Source organism: Erythrolamprus reginae, chromosome 1 (assembly GCF_031021105.1).
Source record: "Erythrolamprus reginae isolate rEryReg1 chromosome 1, rEryReg1.hap1, whole genome shotgun sequence".
In the NCBI taxonomy this organism is placed as follows: Eukaryota; Metazoa; Chordata; class Lepidosauria; order Squamata; family Dipsadidae; genus Erythrolamprus; species Erythrolamprus reginae.
In genome coordinates, this window is record NC_091950.1 from 11,451,129 (window position 1) to 11,469,486 (window position 18,358).

The 18,358-nt window shown below is 43.1% G+C and overlaps 1 protein-coding gene across 1 annotated transcript; it reads right to left on the reverse strand.

The window, feature by feature from the left end:
* Nucleotides 1-3,278: 3,278 nt before the first annotated feature.
* Nucleotides 3,279-16,018, reverse strand: ARRDC5 (arrestin domain containing 5). Its single transcript, XM_070735696.1, has 3 exons — nt 15,769-16,018; nt 5,797-6,005; nt 3,279-3,758 (listed from the first exon to the last, which is right to left on the reverse strand). Exons 1-3 carry the CDS (start codon nt 16,016-16,018, stop codon nt 3,279-3,281), a joined length of 939 nt encoding a protein of 312 aa, XP_070591797.1.
* Between the last annotated feature and the right edge of the window lie 2,340 nt (nt 16,019-18,358).

Here is an 18,358-nt window from a genome sequence, read left to right on the forward strand (position 1 = left end):
CTTGTGTTCACTTTCCTATTAAAAACACTTCCCTCCCGGACCTTATTTAACCCTTTAACATATTTAAATCTTTCGATCATGTTCCCCCTTTTCCTTCTGTCCTCCAGAGTCCAGACTATACAGATGGAGTTCATTAAGTCTTTCCTGATACGTTTTATGCTTAAGACCTTCCACCATTCTTGTAGCCCGTCTTTGGACCCGTTCAATTTTGTCAATATCTTTTTGTAGGTGAGGTCTCCAGAACTGAACACAGGATTCCAAATGTGGTCTCACCAGCGCTCTATATAGCGGGATCATAAGCTCCCTCTTCCTGCTTGTTATACCTCTAGCTATGCAGCCAAGCATCCTACTTGCTTTCCCTATCGCCTGACTCCACTGTTCACCCATTTTGAAGCTGTCAGAAATCACTCCCCCTAAATCCTTTTCTTCTGAAGTTTTTGCTAACACAGAACTGTGAATACAATACTCAGATTGAGAATTCCTTTTCCCCAAGTGCATTATTTTACACTTGGAAACATTAAACTGCAGTTTCCTGATTAGGGGACCAGAGGCTAAAACAAATTGAATCAAATTCTGATTTTGTTAAGGATCTCCAAGCATTCACACCATTTCTGGGACTCCAGCAGGTTTAAAAATTGCCAAAAAAATTACAACCACCCAGGGCAAACCCATTCAGATCAACAACAACGCAATCCTTCGCATTAAATTACCTGGGTCTTGTTATCGGATGATGGTCTCTCTTCGGGTGGTAGGTGGACAGGCTCCTGATACAAAATGTGTCCTTGTTTACATGGGAGAAGTTTTAAGCCTACGAGGAGTAGGCGAACCACACTAAGGAGTCACCTTGGCTTGGCCAATGAGAGATCAGTGCAGGGGTGGAGGTGATGAAAACACAGGTAGAGCAACTTGACAGGTGAAGCCTACACCAAGATGCTGGAGATGCCTGGAATTAGGTCAAAGGGATCCTTGCCCTGTTAGGAATCAGCAACTTTAAAACTTATGGACTTCAACTCCCAGATCCCCCACCCAGCTAGGTTGAGTTGAAGCCCATTCATAATATTTCTCATTGAAGTATAATAAGCACTTCAGAAAATTATGCAAACGAGTTATGATTTTTATGAGGCATTTAGCCAAATTGATGGGAAAGCTAGATTTACTTAACAACTGTGTCAGTAATTCAACTGCAGTGATTCACATAATAACTTTGGGAAGGAAGGTCGTAAAATGGGCTCTTAATAACTGATTAACTCAATTGTAGTTGTAAAGCAGTATTTAAGTCTAAGTGCTATTAGAATAGAATAGAATATAATTTTTACTGGCCAAGTGTGATTGGACACACAAGGAATTTGTCTTGGTGCATATGCTCTCAGCGTACATAAAATAAAATATACATTTGTCAAGAATCATGTGGTACGACACTTAATGATTGTCATAGGGGTCAAATAAGCAATGAAGAAGCAATATTAATAAAAATCTTAGGATATAAGCAACAAGTTACAGTCATACAGTCAACATGGGAGGAAATGGGTGATAGGAATGATGAGAAAAACTAGTGGAATAGAAGTGCAGATTTAGTAGAAAGTCTGACAGTGTTGAGGGAATTATTTGTTTAGTAGAATGATGGCGTTCGGAAAAAAACTGTTCTTGTGTCTAGCTGTCTTGGTGTGCAGTGCTCTGTAGCGACATTTTGAGGGTAGGAGTTGAAACAATTTGTGTCCAGGATGTGAGGGGTCAGTAAATATTTTCCCCGCCCTCTTTTTGACTCGTGCAGTATACAGATCCTCAATGGAAGGCAGGTGGGCAGCAATTGTTTTTTCTGCAGTTCTGGTTCTCCTCTGAAGTCTGTGTCGGTCCTGTTGGGTTGCAGCACCAAACCAGACAGTGATAGAGGTGCAGATGACAGACTCAATGGTTCCTCTGTAGAACTGTATCAGCAGCTCCTTGGGCAGTTTGAGCCTCCTGAGCTGGCACAGAAAGAACATTCTTTGTTGTGCTTTTTTGATGGTGTTTTTGATGTTAGGTGACCATTTTAGGTCTTGAGATATGATAGAACCTAGAAATTTGAAGGTCTCTACTGTTGATACTGTGTTGTCTAGTATTGTGAGAGGTGGAAGGGTGGCAGGGTTGCTATTACTATTTTATTTATTTATTTATTCATTTGTCCAATACCCAAATACATAGGAAGAAAAATAGACATGTGATAATATAAATGAGGGAGAAAGTGAACTTAGAGGAGAGGATATATGAAAGGAAGAGAATATATAAGATAGATAAAGAAAGGAAAGACAATTGGACAGGGGACGAAAGGCACAACAGTGCACTTATGTACGCCCCTTACTGGCCTCTTAGGAACCTGGAGAGGTCAATCGTGGAGAGTCTAAGGGAGAAATGTTGGCGGTTAGGGATTGACACAATTGAGTCCGGTAATGAGTTCCACACTTCAATAACTTGATTGTTGAAATCATATTTTTTACAATCAAGTTTGGTGCGGTTCGTATTAAGTTTGAATCTGTTGCGTGCTCTTGTGTTGTTGCGGTTGAAGCTGAAGTAGTCATTGACTGGTAGGACGTTGCAGCATATGATCTTGTGGGTAATACAATCTGGTTAATAACCGTCACAAGCTACAACCATAATAGGCCGACTCTATTATGATTGTAACTCAGGGAAGGGCTGCCCATCGGCGGCGCTACAGGTATGATCCTGGTGATGTGCGCGGGCACATCCAGCGTGCAGAGGCATGCGCATTGGCGTAAGATTTGTCTTCCTGTGCATGCACAGAAGCCGAATCTCGACCGAGGATGCTCGGGCACATGAGATTTTACTGATTTACAGCGATTTCTTTACTTCTGCGTATGCGCGGAAGCAAGAAACCCACCAAAAATCAGCAAAATCTCATACACACAAAGGTCCTAGTGCAAGATTTGGTTTCCTGCACATGCGCAGAAGCCGAATCTCACACCGACACATGTACCTGCCCGCCAGTCTGCTCGAGCTGTGCGTGCAGCTCCATTTTTCAACTGGGACTGCGCACTTGACCATACCAGCTGCAGCCCAATAGTGGTGTAACTGGAGAACGGACAGTAAAACCCAACGAAATGCACCATGAGTCTCGGAAGTGGAAACGTAGAGCAAACTTTTAATGAACTGGGAGATGGGGGAATGGAGAACATGACCCGTTTTGAAAACTATATCAACCTATTTGGATAAAAATGGTGGAGGGTTTTGGGGGGGGGGATGAGGGTGAGGGGACCGCGGTCTTCACTGCGGACTTCCGTCCTTCATTCCGGTGACCCCGTGGCTTCGTTTTTGATCACAATGGGGATCTTGGCCACCACTCTGTTGAGACACCAGGGGAAGTGGACCGTGCCCGTCAGCTCATAGCCGATCTCCATGATGTCGTCCGATTTCTGAGCGCTGGTGAGGGGCATCACTTTGGGCAAGCAGAGGGTGCTGTGGATCTTGGTGAACTCGCAAGGGCCCCTTTCGATGTTCGACTCCAGGCGAAGCATCTCCTCGTGTTGCACTAACGTCCGCGACTCCGCTCGGAAGTTGATCGCTTTGTAGAGGACGACCGAGTGAAGGGTGAAGACGACCTTGCGGATGGACTTGCCCGTCGGGTTGGTGATTTCGGTGGTGAAGGTGATGTTGTCGCCCGGAAGGTAGATGCTCTTGCTCAGCGACATGCGTAAAGTGATGGGGGCGTTCCTGCGACAACAGTTGTAGGTCAGGACGTGCTGGGCTTCCACCACCAAAGGGAACTGAAAAGAGGGGAAGGAGAGAGGGCAACATTGAAGGAAAAGCTTAGGAGGTTCACAGCCGCCCCGAGTCTTCGGAGAGGGGCGGCATACAAATCTAAGTAATAAATAAATAGGAGAACAAATAGCATTAGCATTTAGCATTTTGCCCAGGTCCACCTGATGTACCAGTTGCGGTCCTATTTGGACAGGCAGTCACTGCTCACAGTCGCTCATGCCCTCATCACCTCGAGGTTCGACTACTGCAATGCTCTCTACATGGGGCTACCTTTGAAGAGAGTTCGGAAACTTCAGATTGTGCAGAACGCGGCCGCGAGAGCCATCGTGGGGCTTCCTATATTCGCCCACGTTTCTGCAACACTCCGTGGCCTGCACTGGCTGCCGATCAGTTTCCGGTCACAATTCAAAGTGTTGGTTATGACCTTTAAAGCCCTGCATGGCATTGGACCAGAGTACCCACGGAACCACCTGCTACCGCACGAATCCCAGCGACCAATATGGTCCCACAGAGTTGGCCTTCTCCAGGTCCCGTCGACCAAACAATGTCGTTTGGTGGGCCCCAGGGGAAGAGCCTTCTCTGTGGCAGCCCCGGCCCTCTGGAATCAACTCCCCCCGGAGATTAGAACTGCCCCCACACTCCTTGTCTTTCGTAAATTACTCAAGACCCACCTATATCGCCAGGCATGGGGGAGTTGAGACACTTTTCCCCCAGCCTTTTTTTTATATTTATGTTTGGGTATGTATATGTTGTTTGCTTTTTAAATATGATAGGGTTTTATGTGCTTTTTAATATTAGATTTGTTTTCGCTGGAATATTGTTTTTATTATTGTTGTGAGCCGCCCCGAGTCTTGAATTGAATTGAATTTATATATTTTATTTGTTTTCTCCCTTCACCACAGCGAAGGAAAGGCGCCGGCTACAAAGTGAGTGAGCGAGAGGAGAGGGGAGCCCTTCAGCACGGGAAGGAAGGGGAAGCAGGCAGCAGCAGCAGCAGCCAGTGTATGGGAGGCAGTGTAGGGGAGGCAGTGTAGGGGAGGCAGCTTTGCGCCGGGTGTATTGGAGGCGCATGCTCCTCCTTGCCGCCTCAGAGTCCCACTTTTATTTTTTTAAGCCTTAAAGTTTTGGATTTTTTTGATTCCTCTCCCCTCATCTTCTTCCTTCAGCAGCAACTCTCCTCCCCCTCTTCGTCCTCCTCCCACCCAAATTCCGAGCTTTTATTTCTTTCCTAATGGGTTTGCACACATTATTTGCTTTTACATTGGTTCCTATGGGAAAAATTGCTTCTACTTAAGAGCGTTTCTACTTAAGAACCTGGTCACGGAATGAATTAAGTTCTTAAGTAGAGGTACCACTGTTTTATACAAATGTGTCTTCGTTCATTTATCTGGTTCATTAAATTGCCACAATATATTCTGATATCTTATCTAGTCCTTCTGCGTTACTCTGCTTATATACATATGGACAAAAGCTAGGTTTGGAAGAGGCAGCATTGGATTAGTAACATATACCCAGAGTAAAGAGTCATATATACAGAAAAGTTATAAATATAATTATTATAGAAGAGGCACCACTAGTTTAAAAATGTACAGCATATGTCATCAGTCTGTTAAATATGAGATGATCTAGGATAAGAAGCACTCAGGGAGAAATAAAGAGGGAGAAAGAGGAAGTAAAAGAGTGAAGAGAGTGAAGAAGGAATGGAGGGAAGTAGGAGCGGGAGAGAAGGAATAAGAAGGTAGGAGAAGGAGACAGAGATAGAAGGAATAACAGAATGAAGGAAAACAGACTGATGAACAGGATAAAAATAGGTACAAAATAGGACATTGATTGATTGATTGATTTATTTATTTATTTATTTATTTATTTATTTATAAAGGACATTTTGATTGATTGAACAAAAATGTATAAATATGTATGTTATTGACATTTTGAAACATGTGTTGATATAAAAATGGAAATTGTGGAGGAATTTTTTTTTTAATTACAAAAACCCCCTCCATCGAATGGTCACTAAGCGAACTGTTGTATGGCGAGGACTACCTTGGATTGCACGATGTCCTGGCTGTACAGCGAAATCCCTTGAACCAAGATATACTTTTTCTGCTTGCCAAGGATAAGTTCTCGCGTGGCACAAAGCGCCTGCAGGAAGTAGCTGATTCTGCCCACTCGGCTGGTGAAAGTGGACGGGATGCTTGGAGGTAAGACGAAGTCGAAATCAAACTTATGCACACCTGGCCCCAGCCAGTTATCTGCAAATCAAGAAACAATGCAAAAATATCCTCATATCCTGGAAGTAATAATAATAATAATAATAATAATAATAATAATAAACCATTAATAATAATAAACCATTAATAATAATAAACCATTAATAATAATAAACCATTAATAATAATAAACCATTAATAATAATAAACCATTAATAATAATAAACCATTAATAATAATAAACCAATAATAATAATAATAATAATAATAATAATAATAATAATAATGCATTGCATGGACAGTTCTTAGAGAAGATTGAAGGCAAAGTGGATAAAGAAAAGACCTGGTCATGGCTTACAAGTGGAACACTCAAAAAGGAGAGAGAAGGACTTATACTGGCGGCACAAGAACAGGCCATTAGAACAAATGCTGTCAAAGCCAGAATTGAAAAATCAACAGACGATCCAAAGTGCAGACTCTGTAAAGAAACAGATTAAACAATCAATCACATACTCAGCTGCTGCAAAAAAAATCACACAGACTGACTACAAGCATAGACACGATGCTGTGGCACAGATGAACCACTGGAACTTGTGCCAGAACTACTATTTACCAGTGGCGAAGAACTGGTGGGATCATAAGCCCGAAAAAGTGGTCGAAAATGAGCAAGCAAAACTACTGTGGGACTTCCGACTTCAGACTGACCGAATTCTGAAGCATAACACACCAGACATTGTGATTGTGGAGAAAAAGAAAGTATGGATCATCGACATCCCAGGAGACAGCAGAATTGAGGAGAAGCAGCTAGAGAAATTAGTGAAATACGAAGATCTAAAAATCGAGCTGCAATGACTCTGGCATAAGCCAATGAAAGTGGTCCCAGTGGTACTTGGCACGCTGGGCGCAGTGCCAAAGGATCTCAGCGGACATTTGAAAACCATCGGAATTGACAAAATCTCCATCTGTCAATTGCAAAAGGCCGCTTTACTGGCATCGGCAAACATAATTCGCCGCCACATCACGCAGTCCTAGGTGCTTGGGAAGCGCCCAACTGGTGATGAAATACGAAATCCAGCATAGTGATCTGGTTTGCTGTGTTGTACTGACATCATCATCATCATCATAATAATAATAATAATAATAACAATAACAACAATAACAACAACAACAACAACAATAATAATAATAATAATAATAATAATAATTACAACAACAACACGCTGGGCGCAGTGCTAAAGGATCTCAGCGGACATTTGAAAACCATTGGAAATTGACAAAATGATCTATTGAGTGAATGATAAGTTGAATGTTTTTAAGTTCTTAGGATCTTTTTAAGTCTTTTAATTTATTTATTTATTTATTTATTTATTGGATTTGTATGCCGCCCCTCTCCAGAGACTCGGGGCGGCTAACAGCAACAATAAAACAGTGTACAATAGTAATTTGGTATTGATGATTAAAAATCAATTAATATAAAAACCAAACATACATACAGACATACCATGCATAGAATTGTAAAGGCCTAGGGGGAAAGAGGATCTCAATTCCCCCATGCCTGGCGGCAGAGGTGGGTTTTAAGTTGTTTACGAAAGGCAAGGAGGGTGGGGGCAGTTCTAATCTCTGGGGGGAGTTGGTTCCAGAGGGCCGGGGCCGCCACAGAGAAGGCTCTTCCCCTGGGTCCCGCCAGGCAACATTGCTTAGTTGACGGGACCCGGAGAAGATCCACTCTGTGGGACCTAACTGGTCGCTGGGATTCGTGCAGCAGAAGGCGGTCCCTGAGGTAATCTGGTCCGGTGCCATGAAGGGCTTTATAGGTCATAACCAACACTTTGAATTGTGACCGGAAACTGATCGGCAACCAATGCAGATTGCGGAGTGTTGGTGTAACATGGGCATATTTGGGAAAGCCCATGATTGCTCTCGCAGCTGCATTCTGCACGATCTGAAGTTTCCGAACACTTTTCAAAGGTAGCCCCATGTAGAGAGCGTTACAGTAGTCGAGCCTCGAGGTGATGAGGGCATGAGTGACCGTGAGCAGTGATTCCCGGTCCAAGTAGGGTCGCAACTGGTGCACCAGGCGAACCTGGGCAAACGCCCCCCTCGCCACAGCTGAAAGATGTTTCTCTAATGTGAGCTGTGGATCGAGGAGGACGCCCAAGTTGCGAACCTTCTCTGAGGGGGCCAGTGATTCTCCCCCCAGGGCAATGGACGGACAGATGGAGTTGTCCTTGGGAGGTAAGATCCACTTAATTGTAATTAATTGGATCAAATTTTTTTACTATGTATTCTATATTTGGTGTGAGCTGCCCCGAGTCCAGGGAGAGGGGCGGCATACAAATCCAATCAATCAATCAATCAAATCTCCATCTGTCAATTGCAAAAGGCCGCTTTACTGGGATCGGCACAGATAATTCGCCACTACATCACGCAGTCCTAGGTGCTTGGGAAGCGCCCGACTGGTGATTAAATAAGAAATCCAGCATAGTGATCTCATTTGCTGTGTTGTATTGTTGAAATAATAATGGTGATAATAATAATAATCGTCATCATCACTGAAGAAGGAGACAGAAGGTTTGATTCTTGCAGTACAGGAGCAAGCAATTAAAACAAATGCAATCAAGGCCAGGATCGAAAAATCAGCTAATGACCCAAAATGCAGATTTTACAAGGAAGCTGATGACACAATTGATCACTGGCTGCAAGAAAATTGCACAGGCGGGCTACAAACAGAGGCACAACTACGTGGCCCAGATGCTTCATTGGAATCTGTGCCACAACTACCACCTAACAGTGGTAAAGAACTGGTGGGATCATAAACCCGAGAAAGTAGTTGAAAACAAACATGCCAAAATACTTTGGGACTTTGAAATTCAAACTGACAAGGTTTTGGGACACAATACACTGGACCTCACGATTATGGAAAAGAAAAGTGTGGATCATTGAGGTCGCCATACCAGCTGACAGTTGAATTGATGAAAAACAACAAGAAAAACATAGCCGATATCACAATCTTAAAATCGAACTAAACCAGTACAGGTGGTCCCAGTAGTAATCAGCACATTGGGTGCTGGGCCAAAAGACCTCATCCAGCATTTGAAAACAATAAACATTGACAAAATCGCGATCTATCAGTTGCAAAAGGCCACCGTACTTGAATCTGCATGCATCATACTGTTCTGTCTGGGTGCCCCCAGACTTCAACACCAACTGGAAAAAGCAGCCAGACACGCTGGTAAAAGCAAAAGCACTTTATAGTTTGAAAAATAAACACAGAGAAAAACCTGTTCTTCCCAACAGGCAGGCTATGAGACTTCACAGCAGAGTCCTGATGGCCAGACAATACAGCAGACTTCTTGCTGGCACACCCACCACTGTAGAGAATAAGACCCACACCTTTTCCCCCCAAGGTTTCAGTATTCAAAGTCACAAACCAGAATTCCAAGACGCCAAAGATCACAGCCAGGTCCCAGGACTCCCAAAGATAATACTCCACAAGCCAGGAAGGGTGGGTCTGCCTTTTCAGCCTTTCCAGAGAGCACCACACACAAACCCAGCTGTTGCCTCTTTAGTGCTGAAAGTACCTGGCTAATTGTCCCCTTCGTTGTGTTGCTCTTCTCTGCCGGAGATCTATGATTGCTTGTGCATTTTCATCTAAGGAATCCAGGCTGCTTGCTGGGGAGAGCTCCCCCGAGGGGGACTCTGGCTGTCCTCCCTCTCCCTCAGCCTGAGATTCCTCCTCCTCGTCTGCCTGAACCTCCTGTTCCTCATCCTCCCCCTCTGAGCAGGAAGCCGGCAGAGGATCAGCAGTTCCCTGAGGGGCCTCAGACGGAATCACAACACATACGAAAATACATCACACAGTCCTAGACACTTGGGAAGTGTTCAACTTGTGATATTGTGATACGAAATCTAGTACATAAATCTCGTTTGCTGTGTATTCTATTCTGCAAAGAAATTCATTGGGGTTCACTTTCCACCAACTTCCAAATGATCCCCCTTAGGTGAGCTGCATAGGTGAGGAAGTCTTTTGTCATTAATATGTTTAATATGTTTGTGAGTGACATAGGGGAAGGTTTGGTAGGGAAGGTTTGCTTATTTGCCGATGACTCTAAAGTGTGCAATAGGGTTGATATTCCTGGAGGGGTCTGTAATATGGTAAATGATCTAGCTTTACTAGATAAATGGTCAAAGCAATGGAAACTGCAGTTTAATGTTTCCAAATGTAAAATAATGCACTTGGGGAAAAGGAATCCTCAATCTGAGTATTGCATTGGCAGTTCTGTGTTAGCAAAAACTTCAGAAGAGAAGGATTTAGGGGTAGTGATTTCTGACAATCTCAAAATGGGTGAACAGTGCAGTCAGGCGGTAGGGAAAGCAAGTAGGATGCTTGGCTGCATAGCTAGACGTATAACAAGCAGGAAGAGGGAAATTGTGATCCCCTTATATAGAGCGCTGGTGAGACCACATTTGGAATACTGTGTTCAGTTCTGGAGACCTCACCTACAAAAAGATATTGACAAAATTGAACGGGTCCAAAGACGGGCTACAAGAATGGTGGAAGGTATTAAGCATAAAACGTATCAGGAAAGACTTAATGAACTCAATCTGTATAGTCTGGAGGACAGAAAGAAAAGGGGGGACATGATCGAAACATATAAATATGTTAAAGGGTTAAATAAGGTCCAGGAGGGAAGTGTTTTTAATAGGAAAGTGAACACAAGAACAAGGGGACACAATCTGAAGTTAGTTGGGGGAAAGATCAAAAGCAACGTGAGGAAATATTATTTCACTGAAAGAGTAGTAGATCCTTGGAACAAACTTCCAGCAGACATGGTTGGTAAATCCACAGTAACTGAATTTAAACATGCCTGGGATAAACATATATCCATTGTAAGATAAAATACAGGAAAGAGTATAAGGGAAGACTAGATGGATCATGAGGTCTTTTTCTGCCATCAGACTTCTATGTTTCTATGTCTTCCAAACGATCCACTTTGGGTGAGTTGCAATATTCAAACCAGGCTGCAACGCCATGCATGTTTCACCAGGAAAGAAAAAAACAACTGCTTTTTTTAAAGAGGCAAAAGGTGAAATCTTTTTGTTTAAAAAGTCCCCTCTCCATAGGTGGGGTCTTAAATTCCCAACTCGGATTAGGGGGAATTAAGAAGAAACCACGGGCGGTATATCTGGAAGGCAGGTTGCGAGAGAAAGCTGGGCTAATATATTACGACATCTCCCAACTCTGGCATGAGAAGAAGGTAAACATTTCCCTAAATTACAGGCCCCGGAGAACATTGCAAGGATGGGTGGCACCCCAAGAGAAGAAGGCAGAGGCCAGGCAAGTTGATATAGCAGGAGACGTATAATTAGCCTAATATTTCCTTAGGCTGCCAAAGAACATGAAATTATATAATGGGGGGGAGAAGAGACGTTGAGGCTTATTTTTCACGAGTGGGTGGGGAAAGATTACAAACCGGTACGGTAGGAGACTACTGTAACGCTCTCTACATGGGGCTACCTTTGAAGAGTGTTTGGAAACTTCAGATCGTGCAGAATGCAGCTGCGATAGCAATCATGGGCCTACCTAGGTATGCCCATGTTTCACCAACACTCCACGGTCTGCATTGGTTGCTGATCAGTTTCCTGTCACAATTCAAAGTGTTGGTTATGACCTATAAAGCCCTTCATGGCATCGGACCAGAATATCTCCAGGACTGTGTTCTGCCGCACGAATCCCAGCGACCGATTAGGTCCCACAGAGTTGGCCTTCTCCAGGTCCCGCCAACTAAACAATGTCGTTTGGCGGGCCCCAGGGGAAGAGCCTTCTCTGTGGTGGCCCCGGCCCTCTGGAACCAACTCCCCCCGGAGATTAGAACTGCCCCCACCCTCCTTGTCTTTCGTAAACTACTCAAAACTCACTTATGCCGCCAGGCATGGGGGAGTTAAGATATTCCTTCCCCCTAGGCCATTACAAGCTATGCATGGTACGTTTGTGTGTATGTTTGGTTTTATAATAAGGGTTTTTAGTTGTTTGTTGTTAGCCACCCCGAGTCTACGGAGAGGGGCGGCATACAAATCAAATCAAATCAAATCAAATCAAATCAATCAATCAATCAATCAAAAAATAAAATAAAATAAAATAAAATAAAATAAAATAAAATAAAATAAAATAAAATAAAATAAAATAAAATAAAATAAAATAAAATAAAATAAAATAAAATAAAATAAAATAAAATAAAATAAAATAAAATAAAATAAAATAAAATAAAATAAAATAAAATAAAATAATAAAATAAAATAAAATAAAATAAAATAAATAAAAATACAAATCAAATCAAATCAAATCAATCAATCAATCAATCAAAAAATAAAATAAAATAAAATAAAATATAAAATAAAATAAAATAAAATAAAATAAAAAATAAAATAAAATAAAATAAAATAAAATAAAATAAAATAAAATAAAATAAAATAAAATAAAATAAATAAAATAAAATAAAATAAAATAAAATAAAATAAAATAAAATAAAATAAAATAAAATAAAATAAAATAAAATAAAATAAAATAAAATAAAATAAAATAAAATAAAATAAAATAAAATAAAATAAAATAAAATAAAATAAAATAAAATAAATAACGATGACAACAACAACAACAACAGAGTTGGAAGGGACCTTGAAGGTCTTCTAGTCCAACCCCATTTAGGCAGGAAACCCTACACTACTTCAGACAGATGGTTATCCAACATCTGCTTAAAAACATCCAGTGTTGGAGCATCCACAACTTCTGGAGGCAAGCTGTTCCGCTGATTAATTGCTCTCACTGTCAGAAAATTTCCTTAGTTCTAAGTTACTTCTCTCCTTGTTTAGTTTCCGCCCGAGTCTTCGGAGAGGGGCGGCATACAAATCTAAGTAATAAATAAATAAATAAATTCCACCCATTGCTTCTTGTTTTACCCTCAGGTGTTTTGGATAATAGCTTGACTCTCTCTTCTTTGGGGCAACCCCTGAGATATTGGAAGGCTGCTATCCTGTCTCTCCTGGTCCTTCTTTGCATTAAACTAGCCATGCCCAGTTCCTGCAACCGTTCTTCATATGTTTTCGCCTCTAGTCCCTTAATCATCTTTGTTGCTCTTCTCTGCACTTTTTTTAGAGTCTCTACCAGGGGTGGGCTACGAGCCGGAATGCTAAATTGTGCTCACCGCCGCGGCTCATAAGTTCTTGCGGGACCAGCGCAATTTTGCTGCTGCACCTGTGAAGGTAGAAAAATTGTGCATAGAGACGCAGTTAAAACCTCGCTGAAACACGGGCGCAATTTTGCTACCTCCAGAGGTGCAGCAGCAAAATTGTGCTGGTCCCGCAAAAACGTACGAGCTGCGGCGGCGAGCGCAATTTAGCGTTCCGGTTCGTAGCCCATCGCTGGTCTCTACCATCCTTTTTACATTGTGGCAACCAAAACTGAATGCCGTATTCCAATGTGGCCTTATAAAGTGGTATTAACACTTCACGTGATCTTGATTCTGTCCCTCTGTTAATGCAGCCTAGAACTGTGTTGGCTTTTTTGGCAGCTGCTGCACACGGCTGGCTCCTATTTAGATTAGATTAGATTTATTGGATTTATATGCCGCCCCCCTCCGTACACTCGGGGCGGCTCACAACAATGGTAAAAAACAATACATAATAACAAATCTAATATTTAGCAATCTAAATTACAGTTTTAGGTTAAAAAACCAAAAGAAACCCCAATATATAAAAAAACAAGCACACAGTCGAATCATACACAGAAACTACATGGGCAAGGGGGAGATGTTTCAATTCCCCCATGCCTGACGGCAGAGGTGGGTTTTAAGGAGTTTCCGAAAGGCAAGGAGGGTGGGGGCAATCCTAATCTCTGGGGGGAGCTGGTTCCAAAGGGTCGGAGCCACCACAGAGAAGGCTCTTCCCCTGGGTCCCGCCAGACGACATTGTTTAGTCGACAGGACCCGGAGAAGGCCCACTCTGTGGGACCTAATCGGTCGCTGGGATTCGTGGGATTAAATGTTTGTCCACTAGGACTCCAAGATCCCTCTCACAGTTACTACTATGTTTCGCTTAACAACAGAAATTCTGAGCTCCATTGGGGTCATAAGTCGAGGATTACTCATATAACACTTTTGGGGTCCAGGTCATCCTCAACTTACAACCATTTTTCAAAGTTACGACGGCACTGAAAAAAAGTGACCGTTGACCATTTTTTACACTTAGGACAGTTGCAGCATCCTGATGGACCTCAACTCCCAGACGTCCCCAACTAAGAGGGCCACCACTGAGCATCCTGGGAGCTGAGTTCATAAAGCTGGAGTGTATAAGGCTGACGGACCTGGCCGTCTTCACTAGGTGGCAACAAAGAGAGAGGTTCTAGCTCTTTGTTGCCACCTAATGGCCACCTTCATGTTTGCAGTTGAAATCTGGAAACCTTTGGTGGGAAATGCTGTGGTTTGTTAAAAACATGGTAAGTCCCTCCACCCAAACCCTCCCAGGAAGACCGCCACACACACTCCAGCCCCAGGGGCGGATTGCCATTATCGCCGCTACTGCTGCGCTGCGCATGCAGCTTCGGTTGTCTTGCGTGCCTCCGTGTGCATCTCCTGCACATGCGCAGAAGCAAAATCTTGCGAGGGGATGCACGCACAAGATTTTGACAATTTTTCGCATGCGTCACCTCGCAAGATCTTGCTTCTGTGCATGCGCCCGGAGCAAATAATACATTTAAAAACAAAGATGGTGGCGACCCTAGGAGTGCCACTGGAATGGTTGCGCGCAAATTGCGCAATCTAGCAGTACATGGTACCATGGTGGTAGCACCCCACTACTGCCCACTCCCCTTTTCTGCTTCCCTGCCTCGTGGCAATCCCAGTTTATTTTTTTATTTTTTTTATTTAAAAAAAAAAGACTTTATTAAATATATACATTAAAACAGATAACAAAAGACAACAAAATAACAATATATACACAACATACACATAAAAAAAAAGAATAAAGCATCTTGCTTTATACATGGAATATTTGGTATCATTGCTTAGTGTCTGCACCACCTAAAAAGTGGTGTAATTGGTTTGCAGCTTATATATAATACAAAAAGGAATATCTTCCTTTTATTAGTTATTACATATTTATTTATTTATTTATTTATTTATTTATTTTTTAGATTTGTATGCCGCTCCTCTCCGCAGACTTGGGGCGGCTCACAGCAGGATACAACAATTCATGACAAATCTAAATATAATTTAAAATATTTTAAAAAACCCATTTACTAAGCAAACATACACACAAACATACCATGCATAAATTGTACATGCCCGGGGGAGGTGATTCAGTTCCCCCATGCCTGACGACAAAGGTGGGTTTTAAGGAGTTTACGAAAGGCAGGGAGAGTACGGGCAGTTCTAATCTCTGGGGGGAGTTGGTTCCAGAGAGTCGGGGCCGCCACAGAGAAGACTCTTCCCCTGGGGCCCGCCAACCGACATTGTTTAGTTGACGGGACCCGGAGAAGGCCCACTCTGTGGGACCTAATCGGTCGCTGGGATTCGTACGGCAGAAGGCGGTCTCGGAGATATTCTGGTCTGTATTACATATGTATATATTTCTTCTTATTGTATCCATTTTATTTCATTTTCTCAATGGTATAGTAATGCTTTGTATTGTTAATATTTTTTCTTAATGTCAATTTAATTTTTCTCTCTGAATTTAATTTTAGAGTTCCCAATTTTCTTTTATTTTAACTTGTTTTTTGCAATCCAGATATACCCAGTTTAAGCGGCCTCACGTTCAATCTTGAAGGTCTTCGTCTTGTGAACGTAGTCCGCCTTGTTGACGCAGGTGGCTCGCTGGCTGTAGTCCTTGTCCAAGTGGGCCTCTTCGGTCCACTCCAGGTAGCCCCTCCCGATGAGCTCGACCTTCAGCAGAGGGTCCACCAGCGTGCTGTGGAGGCTGAGAATCAGATGCCCCGTCACGGTCGAGCCTGCCAGGTAGACTTCCTTGGGTATCACGAGCTCAATCGATTTCACTACCGACATGGGTGGGCGTCGAGCTCAGGAACCGGCCCCTTCGAGGGGCCCAGGAAACCCAGACAGGATGGGCCTTGAATGGAGATGCTTTGTGACATCAGCTCATGATGCAGGGAAATGGGCTGCTGGACACTTAAAAAGAGACAGTCCAGGTCAGTGGTGGCGATTGGCGAACCTTTCTTCCCTCGGGTACTGAAATAATTTTACTTACCAAACTGTGGGCATGGCTTATTTGGTGGGTGTGGCTTGCCATGTGACCAGGTGGGATCATGACGATCATGTGACCAAGGGGTGGCTTAAAGGCCATGTGACTGGCTTAAAGGGGGCCAACTTGACGTCACTCACGTCAAGGGTTTGGGTTAGGGTGCCTGGTCTCTCCTCGCCTCAAAGAGATACAATTTCCCTATTTACTGTAACGCTCTCTACATGGGGCTACCTCTGAAGAGTGTTCGGAAACTTCAGACCGTGCAGAACGCAGCTGCGAGAGCAATCATGGGCTTCCCTAGTTATGCCCATGTCACACCAACACTCCGCAGTCTGCATTGGTTGCCGATCAGTTTCCGGTCACAATTCAAAGTGTTGGTTATGACCTATAAAGCCCTTCATGGCATGGGACCAGAATATCTCCGGGACCGTGTTCTGCCGAACGAATCCCAGCGACCGATTAGGTCCCACAGAGTTGGCCTTCTCCAAGTCCCGTCGACGAAACAATGTCGTCTGGCAGGACCTAGGGGAAGAGCCCTCTCTGTGGCAGCCCCAGCCCTCTGGAATCAACTCCCCCCGGAGATTAGGACTGCCCCCACCCTCCTAAAAACCCACCTATGTCGCCAGGCTTGGGGAAGTTGATATTCTCCATAGCTACTATGATTTATGTGTGGTTTACTTGAGTTGTGTGATTAATTTTTATGATAAGGGTTTTAATCTGTTTTTTTTAATATTGGATTTGTACATTGTCTATTGTGTTGTGAGCCGCCCCGAGTCTTCGGAGAGGGGCAGCATACAAATCTAATAAATTATTATTAATATAATTATTATTAGTATTACTGAACATCCCAAATATGCTATTTAATTTTATGTATATATGCCATACGTGTACATATTACACACAGGCACACAAAAATATACATTATCCACTATATAAACTATGTAGACACAGCCACATACATACACAGCTCTTCTAAACTTAGACACATTCAACCTCATTTACTGCGATAGGAAAAACAGACCCAGAGCCCAGAAGGGAAAAAAAGAAAAAAAAATCAATTTTTTTCTCCCAGTTCTGCATACCTGACTGTACCTGTAGAAGCCCATTATCGCGCATGCATAATCCAATAAATAAATCCAATAAATAATAAGTGCCTACAGCCATAATTCAATGCCTGGGAAGGGTGAAAACAGCTTCTCCCACCACCTGGAGGCCCTCTGGAGGCTGGAAAGGGCCTGATTCCCCACTTCTGATGGGCCCAGTAGGCTTGTGTTTCGCCCTCCCCAGGCTCCATAGGCTTGCCTGGAACCAGGGGAGGGTAAAAATGTCCTCCCCCATCCCCCCCCCCCCCCCCCCGGAGGCTCTCTGGAAGCCACAAATGTTCTCCCGGAGCCCCTGTGCAAGCCAAAAATCAGCTGGCCGGTGCACACACCCACGTTGGAGCTGTGCTAGGGCAACGGCTCTCGTGCCAGCAGATATGGCTCCGTGTGCCACCCTAAATATTTGTGGAGGTGGTCTCTTCCAGGAAGACCACCGGAGTCTTAGCCTCTGCCAAGGGTGAATCGAGCGTCACAGTTCTGGAATGTTCTCCTCTTGGAGATCCGCCAGCGGAATGTTCCAGCACTCTGATGCGCCTCTTTCCTTGAAATATGGATTCGGCTTTTAACTTGTTTTACCATGTTTACTTTGGGGGGAGGAACAATTAAATTTCCTGGCAGTGAGAACAATTAACTGCTCCAACACTGGAAGTTTTAAAGATGATGTTGGATAAGCATTTGTCTGAAGTAGTGTAGGGTTTCCTGCCTAAGCAGGGGGTTGGACTAGAAGACCTCCAAGGTCCCTTACAATTCTTCTGTTCTGTTCTGTTCCGTTCCGTTCCGTTCTATTCTATTCTGTATTCTATTCTATTCTATTCTATTCTGTATTGTAATGTATTGTATTGTATTTATTGCATTGAATTGTATTCTATTCTAGTCTAGTCTAGTCTAGTCCTTATTTTTTATTCTATTGTATTCTAGTCCTTGTTTTCTATTCTATTCTATTCTAATCTATTCTATTCTAGTCTATTCTAGTCTAGTCTAGTCTAGTCTAGTCTGGTCCTTATTTTTTATTCTATTTTATTCTAGTCCTTGTTTTCTATTCTA